The 21,660-nt window shown below is 36.2% G+C and overlaps 1 protein-coding gene across 1 annotated transcript in view; it reads left to right on the top strand.

The window, feature by feature from the left end:
- Positions 1-17,629, top strand: part of ALDH1A1 (aldehyde dehydrogenase 1 family member A1) — a gene marked incomplete at both ends in the record, with an annotated part of 30,271 nt that extends 12,642 nt beyond the window's left edge. Inside the window, 10 exons of the mRNA XM_082301169.1 lie at positions 1,798-1,927; positions 3,003-3,064; positions 5,078-5,206; positions 7,646-7,759; positions 9,392-9,494; positions 10,062-10,246; positions 11,728-11,892; positions 13,686-13,843; positions 15,337-15,411; positions 17,557-17,629. Coding sequence (XP_082157295.1) covers positions 1,798-1,927; positions 3,003-3,064; positions 5,078-5,206; positions 7,646-7,759; positions 9,392-9,494; positions 10,062-10,246; positions 11,728-11,892; positions 13,686-13,843; positions 15,337-15,411; positions 17,557-17,629 — 1,194 coding nt within the window. The remainder of the gene's footprint in view (positions 1-1,797; positions 1,928-3,002; positions 3,065-5,077; positions 5,207-7,645; positions 7,760-9,391; positions 9,495-10,061; positions 10,247-11,727; positions 11,893-13,685; positions 13,844-15,336; positions 15,412-17,556) is intronic.
- Positions 17,630-21,660: the final 4,031 nt, after the last annotated feature.

Here is a 21,660-nt window from a genome sequence, read left to right as displayed (position 1 = left end):
TTTATTGCTTTATTTGCATTACAATTGCAAAGAGGATGAAGATACCATTATTTTTTCCACAGGAAGGATGACACATTGAATTAGTTTTTGTTCCCATTTGCCATTTTCATAATATGAAAGAATTGCTTTTCTCTGGGGTCCCTCCCAACTTTCTATTTTACTGGCTTTATTTCTATTTCCTACAGCTTAGTCACATTATTAACTATTTCCCTTTTCAGAAAAGGTATGTATGAGTGAAGTGCTTTCCAGACTTTGATGAAGAGAGATTTTCTCCACTCACAGTTTATTCTACCAGTAAAACTAGTACTATAGAATAACACATACTCCTGTGCACTAGAAATCAAAATAGATGTCCAAAGCTAATTGCAAAGTTATTTTCCTGTGTTCATGCATTTGACCAGGATGAAAATTATTCTGTTTCAGTGCTTTGTTATGCTTCAGAGGCTCAGCACACCTATAGATAGGCAACTGAAAAAATAAGTCAAAGCAAGGTACTGAAAGAGCCGCTGAGAATAGTGTTTCTTAGGTTTCAACCTGTTGTGATGTTGAAAGCTAAGGAATTCATAAGTTTGAGGCCAGGGAATAATTTTCTCCCGTGTCCAAACAGAAAAAAAAAGCACCAGATACATCAGTTTCTTGCTGCTAAGAGCCATGAAGCATGGCTATCTTCTCTCTTTGTTCTGTTCTCTTCCCAAGTATGATGTCTGAAATGTGCCCAGTTAACTAAAATTGTGGACTTCACAGGGGAGTTGCTGGTGAAAAACTGTTCTTGAAGATCAGTCTGTTGATCCAACCTGAAATAATAAAGAATGCCAATGTGATTAGATCTTAAAACCACAGTTCAGATCTTAGAACTATAGTTTAGGCTCCCCCTCCTGAATATTGTAACAGGATTGTTCATAAAATTGAAGGTCCTTGATTTCTCTGCTTTGGAAAAGTTGAGAAAAATGTTCTTGAAGTGTCAAAAATATGCTGACACTATTTAAGAACTGCTCATGATCTTTATGTCCCAATAGTAAGGGGCACGGAAATTAGTCCAAACCACACTCCTTAGATTTGGCTTGGAAAGCAACCCTATTTAGAGCTGGTGTCTCTGTGGGTAGAACAGAATTGCTCAGCCAAAAAGTTGTATATCTTGAATGAATATTTACAGATCGTTAAAAGTTTATATCTACCTGGCATGGAGTGTCAGGCCATCTGCTGTTGTCTTCAAATAAGACCAGTTAGTTCACTCAGTTACTAGTTAGCTAATAAAAGAGAGTCTCTTCTCTATAAGCATTTATTCTTCATACTGAATTTTTCTCACTTAAGAGTTCTAGATGGCTCAGTTCTTTCCTTTGAACATCAAACACTCAAGGTGTATTTAGGGTATTTTATTACAAGATTTGAGTCTTCTTGCTGGTGTTTGAGGAAAACCACTGATTTTATTTGCATCAGTTATTTGCATCAGTTTCCTACCTGATCTCTTGATCTGTGCTTGCAGAATATGTAATATAAACTAGAACTGTGTAATTGATTCATAGGGGAGAGATGTTTTCTGAGTAAATCTTACCATTACAAACATGTCATGATCATGCTATCTGCATAGCTCAATACAAATAAACCATCATGAAAATTTCTCACGTGTAAATTGCTACATTCAGTTTTTCAAAATGTGTCCTTCACAGGGGAATTCATCTAAATGCTTGTTCTAAAGCTGAAATCCTCAGAGTTAACTACCAGAAGCTAAATTACAAAGTACAAGCAAAAGAACCGTTATCAGCATTTGATATTTTTTTGAATTGCTGTTGTCTGCAGACAATGGAAACCATTGATGGTGGGAAGCTCTTTTCCACGGCCTACCTAATGGACTTGGGTGCCTGTATCAAAACTTTACGCTACTGTGCAGGCTGGGCTGATAAAATCCATGGACGTACCGTTCCAGTGGGTGAGTAGTTCCAAGATAACAAAATTAGAGAACTGAGGCCAACGCAAGCTGTAGATAACTGCCTTTTATCTAAAAGTTGTGCAACATAGAAAATATCTCAAATGGAAAATATTTTAGAAAAGTTTTAAGACGGGTTATTAAAGATTTATTATAGTTCTCAGTTTAAACATTTAGTGTAGGTCTTCACATTTATTTCTTGTTCTATACACTACTAACAAGAGTTGTTTATGGACTGAAAAAATTAAGCTGTGTGTACATCTAAGAAATGTGGTAAACTACTTTTGCATAGCATTGTATAGTTTATACAAGACTACAGTAGTGGGACCTGGGTGTCTGGGTATTTAAGCAAAGATTAGCACAAAGCAGTAATATTTATTTCAGTGATTGGATAATCTATTAGGAAGAGTAAGTACTAAGAGATAGGAATGAGGAAAGATTATTTGCTAAGATTTCATTCCATTCCCTTTCCCATTAAGCAGCTCTAGGAAAACATTGTCTCTCTAGCTACCTTCTCTCAGGAAGACAAAGAAAAGGATGGTAATAAAGAAGGAATTAAGGAAAAGGTAATAAAGAAGGAGTTAAGGAAAACTAGAGTGATAAATACTTCCAACTTTTTTTCCTCATGTAGATCTCTATGCTAGGTTTAATGGAACACATATTTATTTGAATCAAAGAGAATTTTATATTTAATGGATTTGATTTAAGCTAAGATCTAATATTAAAAAATGTCTGATATGTACGTAGGATTTAAAAGAGAACTTTCTGAAAGAAAAAAAAGGTGATAAAAGAAATGAGGAATGCCTGTTGGTGTGCTGTGCATACCATATTGAGAAGCAGGGTTATCACTGCAAAAAGTCAGTCAGACTGGAAAAATCAAACCTTGGAGCTATGAAGAAAGTGGACATTAAATCCAGATGTATTTTATGGCTTTTTGCATAGTTAAGATTTTGAAAATATCTTTTATAAGTAAAATCGTATCCAGCTAAGTTTGGTACCCAACTTTATCATTTTTCTGATCTAACTGTTTCTCACAAATGCTTTGTCTAAATGCCTAATTTTTTTCTTTTTCCCATAGATGGAAACTTTTTTACATTTACAAGACATGAGCCTATTGGTGTTTGTGGCCAAATTATTCCTGTAAGTTGGAACCATTTATGCAAAACACAAATGTTCCTTGTTACAAATGAAAATGCTTTTGAAATTTTACCTCTGCAAGTGCATTTGTGAAACATCCCTAAGCAGAAATTTTCAGGTCCTGAAAGACAGAAACCATCCTGAGTACTGTAATTCTGATTCATCAGTTTGTGATAAGTCAGTTTGGTCCAACCTTGCCCTCTCCTTGCTGTATATGGAGAGAAAATAAATATCAAAGTCTGACTTATAAAATAATTTGAAAGATGGAATTTTGTTTCATAGAAACTGAAAGAATTAGAAACAAACATATAAGAGAGTGTAATATTGCAATCTATAATGTTTAAGCCTATAAGCCTGTAAACAATAAGTTCTTTAAGACCCAGAATATCTGTTCTGCTCCATACAGCATTCAGACAGCTGGATCTTTATGGCTAAGACTCATTCACCATCGTGGTGGTACAAGTTACAACACAAAGGATGTGTTCAATAAAGCTCCTGTTTGTCCCATCTAAATTCCCAGGTTTGAAGTCACTCATTTTAACTGTTGCAAAAGGGCTCCCTGAGTCTGATCACTCAAAACACTAGAGGAGCTCAAGTTCTAAATTTATTTGTGAAGTCTGCATAATTTTGGTGGGTGCCTGTAAAAATAGTTGTATGCACTAGGCACTCCTAATCCACCCACGCCCTTGCACATGGCAGTTACAAGCAGCCTCACCTGACCTTCTTGGCAACTCAACAGATTCTGAAAAAGTCATCTTGTCTATAAGGTCTGCGCAGACATGTGGGTCCTGCCTGATGTCTTTAAGTTGATCTTGAACATTTGCTGTATCTTTAGACCACCACATTGATTTGGAGAACATTGCTCAAATATGTTTGTATCCAGTGTCCAGGGGAGCTTGGGAAACTGCTGGTTTAGATCGTCTTGTATGTCAGACACAAGACATTTCAAGTAAAACACTCAGTCGAGATATGCTAAAGAGCTAGAAACACTAGATGTGACCATTTAAAATAGAATTATCTTCTGGAGATATAAGCAGCTGTTAGTACAAACACTGACCTCCCTTATAAAATGTTAAGTATTTCTGAGTTCATTTTCTCTCTATCAAAATATGAACCACCAAGCTGTAGGTTTCTACAAAAAACAAAACTGTGAGAACTATGTGTATGTTACAAACCACTTTTGATAGCTCACCATTTCCACTTCCTTTCACTTACTCAGTTCCACTTTAACAATGAATATGCAGAAAACCCTGTAATCCCTCACTTTAAGTTATTTATGCTCCTATTATTTTTGGGGCTGGCATGAGACTGAAAGGAGACAAGGAGAGGAAAAAAGGAGTGTTGCATGTATTTTCCTCCTAGCCTTTCTGACATAATAGGTAACTACCTATCTTTACTGCCTTTTTTCCCATTTCTAATAAGGTGTCTGTTGAGCCGAGGCTCATGGCCTCAATGCTTCCCAAACTATTGTAAATATTCTCAAAAGGGAAAAGTTGCTTTCCCCTGGTCATGTTGTCTCTCCTACTGCAGAACATGTGATCCAAAACATGTGATCCAAAACATGTGATCCAAAAGGCAGCTGCCTTTCAATCTGTCTGAACTGCCCACAACAGACAGATGCCAGCGAAACCTCCAGGGCAGGGGCAGCATTATGTGTTATTACCTTGTCTCCCTTAGAAAAGCGAATTGATGATGGATGTGACCATTCAAGATAGAAAAGCTCCCAACTGCACCACTAATCCAACAACTCCGTACTACTTTGTTAGAGGAGTACACCTATTGTCTCTTGAGGTTTTAACTAAAACCTTCAATCCCCTGGGCTTGTATATATACAAAAATCACTGGTCTTTGAATTACATGGCTTGCCAGTTGTTTTTTCACAACATCTTCATTCTGAAAGGAATTCAACCAAAAGTTCAACCACCCAGTTGACAATTTGCACTATTATAATAGAAAAAGCTGAGGCATTTTGGTGATGTATTAGAAATAGGATACACTTTCTGGTCTGTCTTTCAGTGGAACTTCCCATTGGTTATGTTCATCTGGAAGATTGCTGCTGCCCTTTGTTGTGGAAACACAGTGGTTGTCAAACCAGCAGAACAAACTCCACTCAGTGCCCTTTACATGGGATCCTTAATTAAAGAGGTAAGTCACCAACAACAGAGTTATTTGCTCCTCTCAGAAGTGTAAGAGTATACTGCAGCTGAAATGCCACAAAGGTAATATAAGCCAGGCTCATTGCATGCCTAGCCTTGCACTGTGGAACTTACCTTGCTGTAAACCAGTAGAGCCAAACCAGAGCAAAAGCATGTATATCTTTCACCCCAGTAGACACACACAAAACCCCACAACAACAATTTAGTAACCTTCATTCGTTAACAAATATATTTGTATTACAAAAGCACAGTACCTTTCAAAGTCAAAAGTAAACAAGGAGTCAAGTGCAGAGTACTCGGAGGTGAGTGGCAATGACTTTATTAGCATAGTTATCACAGAAAAAAACCTGTTTGTACAGCTTTGCTTTTTTTTTTCCAACTGAACAAAGTTTTCATCCACCTGAGTTTATTAACAGGGAGCTGCAAAATCAAACTGGTGACTGCTGCCAAACCTGTGAACTCTCTTCACACAGTAACTGCAAGAAGGCACTCTGTACTCCTGAACAAGGAGTGTGCCAGTTTCTTCAGAAAGTTAGTATCTTCAAAGCTAACTATTATGCCCAGTTGAGAAAACACCCAAAGACAACAGTAAAATAGTTTTGATTTCTTCCCAATAAAATCAACAAATATATTCTAAGATGTTTCAAAAGTTGGCAAAGATGTCAATAATCGCCAGTGCAGTAACCTTGCAGAGTTCTAGTGGAAATGACTAGGCACATTTTATTATTCTGCTTCAAAACAGCAGTTCAGCAGAGTACACTGACTGGTTGTGAGTTAATATTACACACAAACTAAACGATTATCAGGGTGGAACCAAGACTTGCTGTTATTGCATCACATAGTAAATGTTATTAGATAATACTGGGGAGGAGTAATAGCTTTAAAAAATATCAGAGAAACCTTCTCTATTAATTTTTAACAGTAAGTATCAGAAAGTGTATTTCTCTTAAAAAAGTAACTTCACAGAGAAGGTAATCAATTCTGCTGTGATCTAATGAAATATCCATTCTAATGTTCTGATTTCCTAAAAGGAAAGCTCATAAGTGGGAACGTGATCAGTATCCAGAATATCCAAAAAATGTTGGAGCCCAAATCCCTGCCAGTGATTACTTCAATAGCTGCTTTAGACTTGTGAAAATATCTGAAGGTCTAATTCAACTTTCTAGTTCCCAAGTGTCCACATTAAAAGAAAAAAAAAAATATATATAGTCACTTTTGGTAACTTTCACTATCCTTCTTTATAGCACTCACAAGGCTCCCTTGCTAATATATAGAGAAGAGCTCCTAAAGCAAACACAGAAATTAAATGTTCAAAGTGAGACTTTTCTGTACAAATTAAGTGTGTAACACAATGCTAAGCAAATGGAAAGAACCTCATTGTCTCATCAATTTCAGGGTAAATATTTATCTGGAAAATTAAATGAGCATAACAAGGATTGACAGACTGTATCTGAGCATGAAACTGTAAAGAATAAAAGTTGCTTGAATAAAAGTGACAACCTGATATACAAAATGCAGGACATGAGTTATAGCAGCTCTAACTTACCACCTAAAATTCACCATTTTCCAAACAAAAGTGGAACTTTTGCATGTAATTCCAAAGTCCTATTTAATGCTATAAATAAACTTATTAAAGTGATAATGCAGGATATAAATCTTTTTGGTATTTTAATTCTATGTTGTTCTGAAAGTGCCATTGAGATTGCACAGCTGCTTCACAAACCAACAAAAATTCCATCTACTCTTTACATATCCTTGAGTTTGCCTGACAACCTGCTGGAAGAAAATAGCTTATTTTGCTGTGAATGGAACATATCTAATACAGGATTTATGAGAAGAAATACATTTGTTTTCAGCCATAAAAAAAGCTTATTTGCATAAAAAATGTGCAAGATATTAAAACTGTGCATGTCTCAGCCAGCTTTTTCACACTTGGTAGCTGACCTGCCTCTTTTTTGCTGTAAACTTTTAACCTACATCCAGAGTTCCATGGTTTTTCTTAATAAAATTTCAGTCAGCGGATCATTAATTAAATTCCATCTAGCATGGTTATTAATATACTCAAGCCAGCAAGTACATATGTTGATCCAAACAGCTTTAATGAAGCAGATATGAAAGTAAGCAATGTTTTTTTATACATCTGAGTGAGAAAATAAATAAAAATATTTCTTTGGAAATGTACTGACAAAGAACTAAAGTAATATGTTCTTTAAAAAAAAAAAAAAGAGGTAGTTCAATAACCTAAAAGACAGGTGAAAGAAAGTGTAAATCATGTGAGAATGAAATCTTTTGGGCCTCTAGGGCTGAGAATAAGTGTATGGCTGAGAAAAGGTGACCAGAGAACTGAAGACAGAGGTAAGACTGTGTGACACATGTTCGTCTAGTTATTATCCTTCCTCAAATTTATGCATTCCTTCTTCCAATTCAGGCAGGATTTCCACCTGGAGTTGTGAACATTGTTCCAGGCTTTGGACCCACTGCTGGAGCAGCAATTTCTCACCACATGGATATAGATAAAGTAGCTTTCACAGGCTCCACAGAGGTACTATAATGAATGCAAAAGAATATAAGCAGGAAATGTGCCCTTCTGATTCCCAGCAATGATTTAATGTCTAACTTATTCTATGTAATTATTTTAACTCTCTTCTTTCTTATGGCTGCGGGTGTGTTAAACAAAGTCTGTTTAATGATTTGTTGGTTATCATTAACTTTAAACATATTTAAACAATGTTTGTATTGCTGGAAAGCCCTTCAAACAAAGACAGTCCATGAGATACAGTAGGTTCTAGTATACCAAGGCTATTTTAAGTCTTACTCATTCAAACCAAAGCTTTTTCATAACATAGTTTACATCTTTTCTTAAGAAGTTCTGTTATTTTTAAGTTTAATAACAACAGGATGGCAGGAAGGTACCTAAGAAATCTCATTCTTTGGTCTGCACATGCTTAGGTGAGGTGACAGCTTTTTGGTATTACAGTGATACTTAGGACCATCTGGGTGGTCTTAGAAGAGTGTCTGAATATGTATTTGTTTAAAAGGAAGGTCACTTTTAATTTTCCCTCACTGTCACTCTGAAGAACTGGGAGCACTATAAATGAAGATTTCTCTTTGCAGGCTATATATAGAATTAAGGATTAGCAATATCCTTGATACAGTTCTTTATATTGTCTGACTGCATGCATGCTAAATGGAAAAGCTGCCATCTGGTCTTTTAACTTCTTGGATGTAAACTGCAAAGATAAATATCATTGCCTTATGTCAGGGATCAGTACACACTGAATGCAAGAGCTATGTTTTCTCTCAGAAACCTTCAGCTCTACAGTAATGGGAAAAGAAAACAACCCAAAACCCTGACATCTGAGAAATATCCCACAGATGTTACCAATAGACAGTAACAACTACTGTTCCCAGTGCCCAGTGACCCACCAAAGGCAGATGGACCAGAGGGTGTATTCATAGAGTTTGGTGACAGTTCTCTTCTAGCAGTATAATTTAGCAAAGAGAAATGGTGACAGGAAGGCTGATAGAGGGAGGAAGTTTCCCTGATGGTTGCTACGCACAGGCAGTTACAGACAAAAGCCACGAGAGCTGCAAGCAGACTTTTCCTTCACAGTTTTTCCAGGGCAATTCATAATAAGTAGTTCCTTTAATTATGTCATCAGTAGATAAAAACGGGGTAGGGGTTCTACCTTGCAGTGTAGTGTCCATTTCCTCCTCTTCATTCATCTAAGGGAGAAATTGAAATAAGCAAGAGTGTTCATGCAGCCAATGTAGATTGTATCATAAACTTTGTGCATTAAAGCACTTTCTCACACATAAAACAGAGGAATTTTAACCTAATGGGAGTAACTGGTGGAGCAGCAACCTGTGCCTGCTATAGATTACAGATACATGCAAGCAGAGTGGTGGTAACCAAAAAAAGCACCATGTATCTTTGGCAGTTAACATGAATGGGTACAGGGAGAAACTCTTCTAGAAAACATTTCTAGGTCATAGGGTACAAGTGCCCTGCACCCTGACTCCTTTCATTTGTTTTATTTTAACTTATTTTTCATTTTATTACTGGGATTATAGACACCTCTGAACTGATTTGCACTTTTGAGGAAATCAGAAAAATATTATAGAGGTCATTAAAAACATTTTGACATGAGGCTGTCCTCTCCCTTACTTTTAGGTTGGCAAGTTGATTAAAGAAGCAGCAGGGAAGAGCAACTTGAAGAGAGTTACCTTGGAACTTGGAGGAAAAAGTCCTAACATTATATTCGCAGATGCAGACTGTTAGTAGCAATCTTATTATATAAACTACTAGTACTGCTAATCCAATGCTCTTTTTCTTTTCTTGTCAGTAAATGATTTGAACCTTTTCAATAAAGGAATAATTTTTAATGTTTTCTGGTTATGCCATAATTTTAAGTTAGATTGCCACCAAAACCAATGGCTCCTAAGTAGATATGGACCTCTGGCAACCTGTTCACTCTTAATGTAATTTACTATCATCCGAATGAAACAAGAATGCAGAACGAAAAGTGAATAGATGGATCTTATACAAGTTTATTAAATTTCTGCCTGAATATTCTGCTTGGCACTCCTGACAGGGCAAATAATGTTAAATCTAAATTTCCCGTAGAACATCTAAATGTGTGTTCAGCTAGGTGTACCATGATGCTCTTGATAAGGGTAGTTTGGACATAAGTAAATGGTTGTATATCTGTTTTTAAAGGGCCATTAAAAAAAAAAAAAAAAGGTACTACAAAGGGAAATTAGATGGGTGACAAAGGTTAGTAAAGATTTTATGATGTGACAATTCAGGTTTAGGATCTGATGAACCCCGCATTTCTTTGCAGTGGATGCTGCTGTGGAATTTGCCCATATTGGTCTGTTCTATCACCAGGGACAGTGTTGTATAGCAGGATCTAGGATTTTTGTGGAAGAGCCTATTTATGATGAGTTTGTGCGTCGGAGCATTGAAAGAGCAAAGAAGTACACTCTTGGGAATCCTTTAATGCCTGGTGTACAGCAAGGCCCTCAAGTGAGTAATATTACATGTTTCCAGCATAATTCTGTCATGACATCACAATTTAATATATGTCTAAACCTACAGTTGCAGTAGTTTCAAAGCTAACAGTTTTCTGGTGGTTAGTCTGGAGTACAATTGTTTGTGCCAATATCATTGGCCTAAGGTGTCTTTCTCTTTTCTAGTTCTTTTTATTATTGAAGTGGAAAAATTGTAATAAATTCAAACGCTTTGAGAAAGCTCCTATACAACAGCTGTAAAAGTGCAAGTACAATCACCCATATCATGTTAGCTTGCTAACTTTACATTCAAATAGTGCCACTGCAAGTGCCTATCTTAAAAAAATGAGAGTTTCAATATCTTTTCCCCTTTTTCAAGGCGCTAGACTTTCATTATGCTGCTCTCAGTTTTAGAATACTACACAATTAAAATGCAAGAGTTTGGGTTTTTTCCCTGCTCTTATTAAAAGATTATGCCAACAGCATTCCCATTAAATGAATGTTAAAATGAAGCATTTAGAGGTATAGCTATCACAAATCTGTGAATTCAATGGATCACTTCAGAGCACTGTTACAATAGTTCTCATCTAGTCTTATTCCCATACCATCTTATACTGCAGGATATGGAATAAAAGCACTGTAGTAGAAACAAAGAAAAAGCAGGAGACAAAATCACTCCCATGCATTTGATAGAGTAATGTGTTCCTTATTGGTTATCATAGTATTTTTGTGTAATAAAAGACACCCAGTAAATTGGAAAAAATGCACTCCAAGCCACAGAAGATTTGGGCAATTGAAAATAATTTTTGGACATCCTGGAACATGTTTTGATACAAGATAATAAATTCAGCTGAATAAATTTAAAAGACAAAGGGCAGGAAGATTCAGAAAAGTAAGCTCCAGGCGTCTGGTGTACAGCTAATATAAAATTAACAGAAATTCTCTCTCATGTTATTGTGGCTTTTTTTCATGAGTTTGAATTTCATGCTAACAATTTAAAAGAGAGAAGTAAATACATTTCTACTAAAAAAATAAGGATGTTAAACATGTGAAGAAGCAATAATGAAAATATTTGGATGAGCATAAAGATTCTTTTCTCCTCTAGTCTCATAATTTGCCTTTTTTGACTTATTTTTTCTCCTTAGCAAGCTTTAGCCAACACTTAACTATTTTACAGATTAGCAAAGTTACTCCTTTTAGAACTGGTATGATCCCATTTAAAGGAAAATTGTGATCACGGGATGTAGCTGCATTTCTTTTGTGGTAATTATGTGAAAAATCTCTCTTTGTCTTCAAATCCCTTGTTATGTTTTGAATAATTCTTTCTAGAGACAAAAAATGATAGCCCGTATCAGCTCTGTTCACTGTGGTCTATTGCCACAGAGAAAAAGCCATATTTTGCTCCACCTCAAAGGGCCACAGGTTTAGGTTAACTGCTAGAAGATCAACAGCTGTCAGTGTGTGTTGTTTTCATCCTTGAAATATCTTTCCATTTAGATTGATAAGGAGCAGTTTGAAAAAATACTGGATCTAATAGAGAGTGGCAAAAAAGAAGGAGCCAAACTGGAATGTGGAGGAGGTCCATGGGGAGACAAGGGTTACTTCATCCAGCCCACAGTTTTTTCTAATGTCACAGATGATATGCGCATCGCCAAAGAAGAGGTAAATAAATTTTCAGCGGTCTCTTCTCTCACTGAAAGTCGTCTCTTTAAATGTCTGTACAAAATATCCAGTTGGAAGGTCAAGTGACTATATGAAAATTCTCCCAGTAAACCTGTTGTTCCATCCTGGTGGTGTTTAAAGTGCTTTTATTGGTTTCTGGTGCCCATTTCACCAGCTTGCTCAAGGAGGGAGCAGATTATGAGGCTGCCCTGCCAACAAAGGCTTCTGCAGTAGATAAATGCTGAGGTTTGGATTGTTTTCATTGCTCCATATTGTCCATGTCTCTGATATAAAAGTCACAATGACCGGTAACAGAGATGCAAACCTTGGAGGCACAACTTGTGAACACTTTGCACTGCCTAAGGAACCACTTACTTGGTGCTTGTATGCACCAGGCAGCTATTTTGCAATATGAGAAACTAGCTGGATTGTGCTTCCAGAGGCCTTTTGTCTGTGGCAGTTCTTTTTGCCTTGTGGGGTTTTTTTACTTACATCAGTTTGCAGATTTGTCTACACATCATTGCAGAATCTGCTACTGTTCCAACTAAGATGACAGTGCTAGGGTATCAGTGATTGTCTGCAAGGGAACAGAGACACTTAGGAGTGCTGAGCTGCCATGTCAGCTAGTTCTCTAAACAAAGACTCAAAGTCCAGTCACGACCTCTTCGCTGTGTTTCTTTTTTACGTTCATCTTAATTAATACCTGCTGCAATTGGTGTCCATTATACTTCTTCATACTAGAAAGCTAATGTGGTCTGCTAAACATACTTACTACATCCAGCAAGAGTCAACAGCCTGAGTTAAAATGAACATCACAGCATTTAGAATTAGTTGTGACAGGGAGAGAGCTGTAAAACGTGATAGAGCTGAATGAGACAGAATTTGGATTGTTTCCACCATTCTATGAGTCAGGTAGAAAACAGCACAGAGTTATGATTTCTTCACAGTTCTATTAGTTACACTTTGGTCAGCAGTATAAGAACTGCTTCTCACATTATTTTAAGTGTAATGAACAATGAAGCCCCAGATAGCCAAGACAGTTTAAAGAATGTAAAAGTTTTGAAGCTCACGGCTTGAACAGCATGGGAATGTTAAGTGGTTTTCTGATCTATGTAAATCCTTACAACTCCATTTATAAACCAGCACTAAAAATTCAGTCAAGTAGAAAGCTCACAATCTATGGAAATAGAATTAGTTAGATGTTGTAATGCACCCCCAGCCTGCACAGTCTTGGTATTGAGGGATAGGCGTGGGCACCTCTGGCTGAGAACATTGGACAATGGTAGCAGGAAAGCCAAACCTGAGGGACTATTCCCTTACCTGACACCCATATGAAAAACAGAATTAGTTGTTTCACCTGCTGCAGTTGTGCAGCTACCTGCAGGCATAAAAGTCTAATAGAAAATTTAGGTGATGGAAAAACCGAATGTCTTTCCTGACTTTAAAAATGGAGCTTGTCCAGAAAACACGAGTTTGTTGGTAACCAGTATAGATAGGTAGCACACTGTGACATCATGTTAACTACCTTTATGGTGAGTGCCTTCTAATTGCTATTTATTTGTTTTCATTATTTATTGATTTTTTATTAATTATTTACAATAGGGTTCCTCAACGTGCTTCATATTATAAAAATCTTTATGTGAATTTATAGTGTTTTTTAGAACTTTATTCGCTCTTGGCTGAATGGATTCGGGAATAAGGCCATCTGACAGAAATAAACTTAAAATGTGTAAATTACTTCAAATAGTAAGTTATTCTAGTTCACTTCATATGTTTACATGTGTTTAATACAGATATTTGGACCTGTTCAACAAATCATGAAGTTTAAAACCATAGACGAAGTTATCAAGAGGGCAAATAATACTACCTATGGCTTAGCAGCAGCAGTTTTTACCAAAGACATTGATAAAGCACTGACGTTTGCAACTGCTCTTCAGGCTGGAACAGTATGGTAAATAATGGTTTTTTAAAATTCTTCCTTTAGATCTGCAGATGTCAATGGCACTAATTGGAAGACATAGTCACAGTATTTTGGGTGGTCTTTTTAAAATGTTCATTCCTTGTCATCTCTATAGAGGTCTCTTCTGTTTATCTTTCCTGCATGTTTCCCTATTTAATGTGTTACTAAATAATTACTTCTTGTAAGTCTTCACACAATTTTCCCATAAACTTTGTCTAAAAACAGGAAATTTACTTGCTAAAAAGAAAAGGAAACAAAAGATAATATGGTGAGAGTGCCCTTTTCTTTTACTTCAGGATCTGGGGATAGCCCAATACATAATTTATGAGATTAGTTTTGGTGTTTTGTAAAGACATTAATTACCCGAAGTTCAGTGGCCCTTAGCCTGGGCAGAACACCCATCTGTAATGGGAAAGATTGATTAAATGTGATTGAATAAAGAAAGGAAATACAAGCTGGGAGAATGACTGCAAGGCCAACTCTTTTCAGCAATGGAAAAGAAGAGGCAACCTACATGGAACTGAAAAAGAAAAAGCTGAGATGAAAGAGTGAAAGCTTGGAGGCATAGCGGTGTCTAATGACTATCACTGACAAAGACCTGCATTTCCCTACAGTTATTTCAATGCATCAGAGGGAGAACAACCAATTTTACTTGAACACAAAACCTGTGTCCAATTTACATTTTATCTGAAAGCACTCACAACCAGCACAAATTCCTTCCCAGGTCCTGTGATCAAAGAACATATGCTTTCTAAAAATAAGTTAGCTGTCTTGACTTAGGAGTTGGTATTCTTTATATGGAAGAAAGTTTAGAAGTGGAATATTTGGGATTTGCTCTTATATGATTGGTGGTCTAGGAATCCTTAACTATGAAGAGAATCTCTGTTGTTGAAACCAGTAGACTAGCAGGAGGATAGATCATAAGATAAGAAAATAGAGAATATTTGATTTGACAAGGTTGAAAGACAAAAAGAGCTTCTCCACTAGGAAGCGGGGTGCATATTCTGCCAATATTATTCATACCTAAAAATTTGCCTGTGAAATTCCTTTCTTACTCATTATTGTGTCTTTGTTCTCAACCACAATACAGAATAAGGTTTAACTGAATAGAACCAAACAAAATTTCCTAAATATGTAATGAAGCTGTCCTGAGTTTATCTATCAGAAATGTACCTGCAGAACATTTAGCTGTGGATAATCTTTTGTGGGAGAGCTTATGTACGAGTTAGGAATTCTATTGCAACTATCAGAGAAAGATATGACTGTCTCTCTGCTTGAAGACCCTTGCCGAGTGTTAGTAACCTGGTAATAACTGTAGTTGCTTTTGATGCTTAATTTTTCTGAACTTCAAACTACATATATTTTTGCAAATACATTACTCAGATACCATTTGTAGGCTTTTTAGAGGTGACAAAAAACCACTGATTTTTCAGAGGTTAAAAAATTGTTTCACACTGTCAAAAGTAATTTTCCTGTTCTTCCAGGGTTAATTGCTACAGTGCATTGTCTGCTCAGTGTCCCTTTGGAGGTTTTAAGATGTCAGGAAATGGACGAGAAATGTAAGTAAATATTTTTAAAATTGTAGATTCACAGGAAATTCAAAATGAAATTCCAAGCCCTGACTTTAAATATGCATAACTAGAATATCCAGTTTTAGATTTTGTCAAATTAGTCTTTAGAGTGCTTAGAGGCATCATGTTGTCAGAGGCAATGTCAACCAACAATTCCTCTCCAAAATAAATAAGAAAATTGCTTAGATGCACACTTTTTCAATCTGAGCATTTTGCAGTCTACTGTGGTTGCAGTATATTCGTAAGCAAAACTGACCATTGTGTTTATGGTTTACAGTTTTTGCATATATAGAGAAACTGTCATTTTCATGAAGATAAATCTGTGGGTAGTTTGTGAAACCCCCTTTAAATGTTAGGTTTGAAAGCACAAGACTTTTCAAAATCCTGCATTTAAGCAAGATTTAAGCAAGTTTAAAAGTTTGTGAAACCAATGATTTTACAGTGTGTGCCAGCTAGGTCAAAAGTTATGATGAAAATAATCCTCTGTAGACCTTTGTTTTTTCCCAAACTAGAAGCAGAGTAGCATACAAATATTATAAACTAATCAAAAGTTTTCAAACTTCTAAGTTTTAATCCAGTTTCCCTTGAATCATATCCTGTCTTACTTGTATTCATTCTTAGTTTAAAATGTCGTATATATGAGAACAAGCTATTTTTAAAGAAATTACTAAAAATTAGTACATGTAAGCTTTCTTTTTTATTAAGACAAATCCATGACACTTCTACTGGACAATGGAAGTGATTAAAAAAATTATGTGAAAGTGAGGAGCTTCAGAGCTTCTTTTCATGTAGTTTTTCAGAGTTAAAGACTAGTATTTTTATACTTGCTCATCACTGGAGACAATCTGCTTCTGATGGTAAAGCTTCCACTGACTTCAAAGGAAACAGTCAAGCCAATGCTGAGAGCTTTAGAAAACTGGAAGTTGAAACCTCCCAATAATTTAGGCCATTATAATCCAAGACGGCTTTGCCTTTGCTGGATGCCAAAAATTGGGAGATAATCAATTCTGAATTACAGCCTTTTTCAGAAATATTTTTTTGTTATATTTGCTGGAAATAACAGACCCTCAAAAATGTTCTCTATAACAATACATTTTGAAGGAGTTAAGCTTTTGTGCTAAGAAAGTTTTCTGGTTCAAAGTCACAATTATCAGACGAATAAAAATATTCCCACTAAAGGACAAGGAAAGAATCATCACCAGATAGATGTCTGTCATGAGAAAATTTGCAAATATTGTACAATCATTTTTAGGAGAAGTGGAAATATGTGAAAGACCTGCACTGAAGAAATTAGGATGTGGTTGTGTTAAGCCACTGACTTCCTTGAACCCCAGAATAAAATGCTCTGCATAATTCTTGGAGTGATAATACCATTATGAATTAAGCTACCAACTGTCATATACTAACGAAATACCTCTCCAAAAATAAAGGGAATCAGTAAACATTCTCACCCAGCACAAGTGTTCTGAGCACAGACTTCTCCTTTGCTTATGTATCTGTTTAATGAGACAGCAGTGAGAACTGTGTAACATTATACTGTAGTAAACCCTTGTTCCATAGAGCAATCAGTTATGTCTTATGTAGTTTGACTGCATTGGATATCAAATATTTAGGAATACAAACAAGCTTCATCTCGTCACTGAAATCATACAGGTGAAACAATGCTTGTAACATATCAAAGATTTCAACTCTTTTTCACTGTCTGGGAGTTTTCATCATGGAATAATTTTGTCCTCCCTTTATTTGAGGTGAAGTGTCTGTTCTTTGACTCTAGAGAAAACTCTAGACATCAGAAGAAGATCTATATAAATAACTTGCTGAACATGCTTGTGAAGATCTAGCATGTTCTTGATCTGCTGTACAGAAATGCAGTTTAGAAATGCTCTAAATTAAACACCACTCTTTTGCACAGAAATAAAATTACTCTCTGTCCCATTTTTCTCAGGAGACTGTTGCTGTAGCTTTTCAGAAGGTTTCCAGCATCACTCTAGCTGCACAGCTGTCTTCCAAATATGTCCAGTGTACTTGTTACATATCTGGCCAATTGCACAGTACCACTGAAAATCCCATCCAGAACAAAACTCATATAAAAAGCATTAGCATAACTATTGCTCTTGGTTCTCTTTTATCTAGGGGAGAATATGGACTTCATGAATACACAGAAGTAAAGACTGTCACAATCAAAATCCCTCAAAAGAACTCATAATGCTGTTTGAAATGCAGAATTTAACATCTTCAAATGAATCTGAAAAGGCTATCTGAATTCTTAAGTGTTTAGTTTTCCAAGTGATTCATTAACCTGTCTGCTTTCTGGCTGTATAAGAGGTACCTTCTATCATTAACAATATAAGGAATAGCATAGGAAAAGTTAATGTGATTAATTATGAAAAGAAATCTTTAATGTCTGGTTCACAGCTAACTCATTTTAAAATTCATGTTCAAAAATATCTACTCTTGTTTGCAGTTGTAGTTCTCTGTAGTTCTATGAAAATTTTCCTTTTTCAGTATATTCTACAAGTACAGTTTGAATTTATGGGCTCTTGTCAGTGTTAGATGGCAAGTTCTCCTTGCATTTTCTTTGTGGCCTTAAAAAAAGCACTTATGAGTAGTTATCTGATACTCTTCTCTATATTTCTCTAGATATATTTCTTAGACTATTAAAGTTCTTCATCATGCTACCTGAATGTAATCTGTACAAAATTTTAAAATATTAAAATTCATCTTCAAAACTATAACTTCTCCCTTCAGTAGTCTCTTCTATTACACTGGTTAACCACTGGCCAATATGTAGCACAGGAGCACCACGAGTGTGTTCAGGACACCAGACGTAAACTACATCTGCTATATGGAGGCTAAAGTCCCCAGTATTTTTCCAGTATTTCTAACTGGAAAAGCATGAACACACAGAACAGTAGACAATTCGAAAAGAGCCAGCACTTCGCTTTGCAGTGGTGTGTGCATAACAAATCTTCACAGACATATGAACAAGAAATAGTGAAGAGAAAGGAGAGAAGGGGAGAGGAGGGGCGATAGGAGAATTTGCGCAGTATTGAAAGGAAAGAGGGTTCTGTTTGTTTGGATACACTGGACACTTTTTAATTATTTTTATTTTTAATAATACAGCTAAAACAAAATACAGGTCAGACTTCTACCTTATTAGTCTAAGGATGCCTTTTTCCATCAAGAACTGGGCATAAAATTTGTGGCATAGGTATTTTTCTCCACAGCCCCTACATTATCTATTCTCGAAAGGTATCCATTGCAAATCCCATATTTGTGCCTCTAAAATAACTTCATTAGACATAATTTTCAAACAAATTGAATTCTGGTTCCAGATAAGAAATAGAAGACTAATAGAAGAAGGAAAAGAAGGAAGAATGAATCAAAAGTAAGAGTGTACTGTGAAATAATTAGCAGAGATTTTTCTGCAGAGGATAGTAGACAGAAGAAAGCAGAGAAATAAAAATTAATGCCAAATAAAGGCAAAAGAAAAAAAATCTTAAAAAATAAGCTGCAGATAAGAAAAGAATGGCAAAACTATCTGGAAGTCTTTAAAAGTGGAAATGAACACAGTGTTAGTGAAAACATAGATACAATGAAGGATTTTATATTTTAAAAGAAATTAATAGCAATTTGTAGAGTTGGTGTGGGTCTTCAAAAATCTCTACCATCCGAATTCCACTTTTGCGTTCAAGAGTAGAAGACTCAAAGCAGGACAAATAAGCCAAATTACATTAAGCCTACATTTACATTTTTTATTCAATCAGGAGGGCAATTCTGATATTGTATTCCTGGTCTTCCCCACGTGCCTTCTTCACCTGGAAGATAGGTGAAAGGATAAAAAGGGAGCAAAGCGGGGTTCCTCTTTGGTGACATTAAGCCAGAAGGCTCACACATGGCGTGTTTCTGGTATGGTCCAAACAGTGCAACCATTCAGGTCTTAGAAGCAGACTAAGGCTAGTCTGAAGCAACTCCCCTCTGGATGTGTGCTATGCAGGCAGTTGGTTCCCTTCTCCTCATTGTGTCCTTTGGCAGCACAGGACTGCAAATTCAGTCATACCCATGGTGCCTGCAACTTCAAGCCCAAAGAATGACTTTGAAATACAGCACAAGGAAAGGGAAAACACAGTATAATACGGGGGTAAAGGAGAAGGACCAACTCGACCCTTGAATGCATATATGTATTTTCTCCTTATGATGTCTGAAATATTTTAATACTGTTCCCAACAATATTGTAAATATATATTTTAGTTCTCGTTTGACAGTCTTGATGGGTAAAAGAAAGCTGGCAATGGTCTTGTTCTGTCAATTTTAATTTTTCAATGTGATCAAAATGTAACATTGAGTAGTGACTTCAAGTTCTCATATTTCAAATGCCTTGAGTCAGAGAAGTGCTTTCATGTGTATATTACATTTTGGGTGGGGGGTGGGCAAGGGAGGAGAAAGAGAGAGAGAGAAAGGGAGAGAGGCAAAGTCTGTAGGTCAGCTGAGGTTAAACACCCAAAGTTTTCATCAGAGACAAGTACAGGTTTGGATCGATTTGATGACACACAGAAGTTGTTCCCACGAGATGCCAGTGTAAAGAGATACATCCTTTGGCATCTAGTAAATTTAAGAAATTCAATATGTGTGTGTTTCTCTTAAACACTTGGCTTATGTCTGAAAGAGGCAAACAAGGGCTCAATAAATTTCGTAGTCCCGTTTGATTTACATGAGCACGTTAGATCACACTGCATGACAATGTCCAAGCCAGAAGAAAAGAATAATATTGTCCCATTTGTTCCTCAACTGCCAGTTTACTGACTTAAAAGTCAGAAGTGGATTTCTCTCAAAAATGCACACAGTAATAATTAGCAATAAATTAGTAATAATGACTCTTTGAATAAAAGAAGTGTCCTTTCAAAATTAGGTGTGTTTGAAACTATGTTCATAGTATTAGACTCTCCATCTGATGGTGAAATATCTTTGCTATGTCTTTGAATTACATCTGTACATACCTCACATGGGTATGGTGATTTGTGATCTGAAACACAAAACAGCACCATTGAAATTTACTGAAATGAAACACGAGAAGAGCACTAGTTGATCTCTACATAAATATTGCTTATAATGTTAGTGAAGTTGTAGTCACTATTTCAGAGAGGATGAAATTTAATGAGACAAGTGAGCTTGTTGCATGTCCTTTCAAGGCTCCTGAAAACTGACTGCTAGTGTCAGTAGCAGTTATTACATTTTTATTTTTGGAACTACGATATTTTTCGTATAGTTCTTGAAGACAACGGCTGTCTAGGTAAATAGTGTAGAGTAACATTCTAGGAGATTTAAGCGGGACTGTTTCTTTTTCTAATAAACTCTGTTTCTATCCCCTTGACACTATTAAAGGCACACCTTTAATATTCATGGCAGTATGACCAAGAACATGATTTTTCAGTCTTATTGGAAAGTTATCTGTTTCAAGTGATTTTATACCACACAGAAAAGCCAGCTGTAGAAACTTGGAGTCCTTAGGGTCATTGTCTTGCCATTAGTGAGGTGATCCCTGCACCCTTCCCTGCCTCTGACACACTATTTTATTTAAGAGTTGCTTTTGAATGGCAACAGAAGGATAGAGGGACCCTTAGGCTATTTCAGTCAAGATAGCGAATTTTTAAGGAATTCTCATTGTGTTTCAAGAAAGAAAATTACTGGTAATCCTTGACTACCAGGTATGCAGGTCTTAAGACAAACAAGAAAAGATGTGGAAAAAATATTCAGAGCAAGAAAGGCATCTGGCTTGGATAAAAAGTGAAAATTCCCTGATGAAGTAGGTTTTAGGGAGGAATTCAAAAGATGTGAACTTGGCAGCCAAAAGGTTTCTTGGGGAGAAGACTAGGCTGTTTCATCTGGGACACAAAAGAAAAGTGCCAAAAAGTCAAGTGCAAAAAAAAGAGGGAGAAAGGAAGGGAAGAGTAACATAAGCATAAGGAGTCTGATGAGGAACGAAAGCAAAGCTTCATCCTGAGATTCTGAAAGATCTCACTCTAAGATGTCATTATAATTTTGAAAGATTTAACATGAACTTTAATAGATGAAGTGTTCTTCCCCAGCCCTTCCATCACTATATTTGCTGTCAGATTTTTTTTTTAACCTCCTCATCCTTCTGCTCTCCCTCTTTTCATTCAAGTCATGGTATGGTTCTCTTGATCTGTGTATTGTCTTCCACATATTCCCACACTGAAAAGTGAGATTTAGATAACT

The sequence above is a fragment of the Coloeus monedula genome (assembly GCF_965178545.1).
Source record: "Coloeus monedula genome assembly, chromosome: Z".
Lineage (NCBI taxonomy): Eukaryota > Metazoa > Chordata > Aves > Passeriformes > Corvidae > Coloeus > Coloeus monedula.
This window is presented reverse-complemented; position numbering and strand designations above follow the sequence as displayed.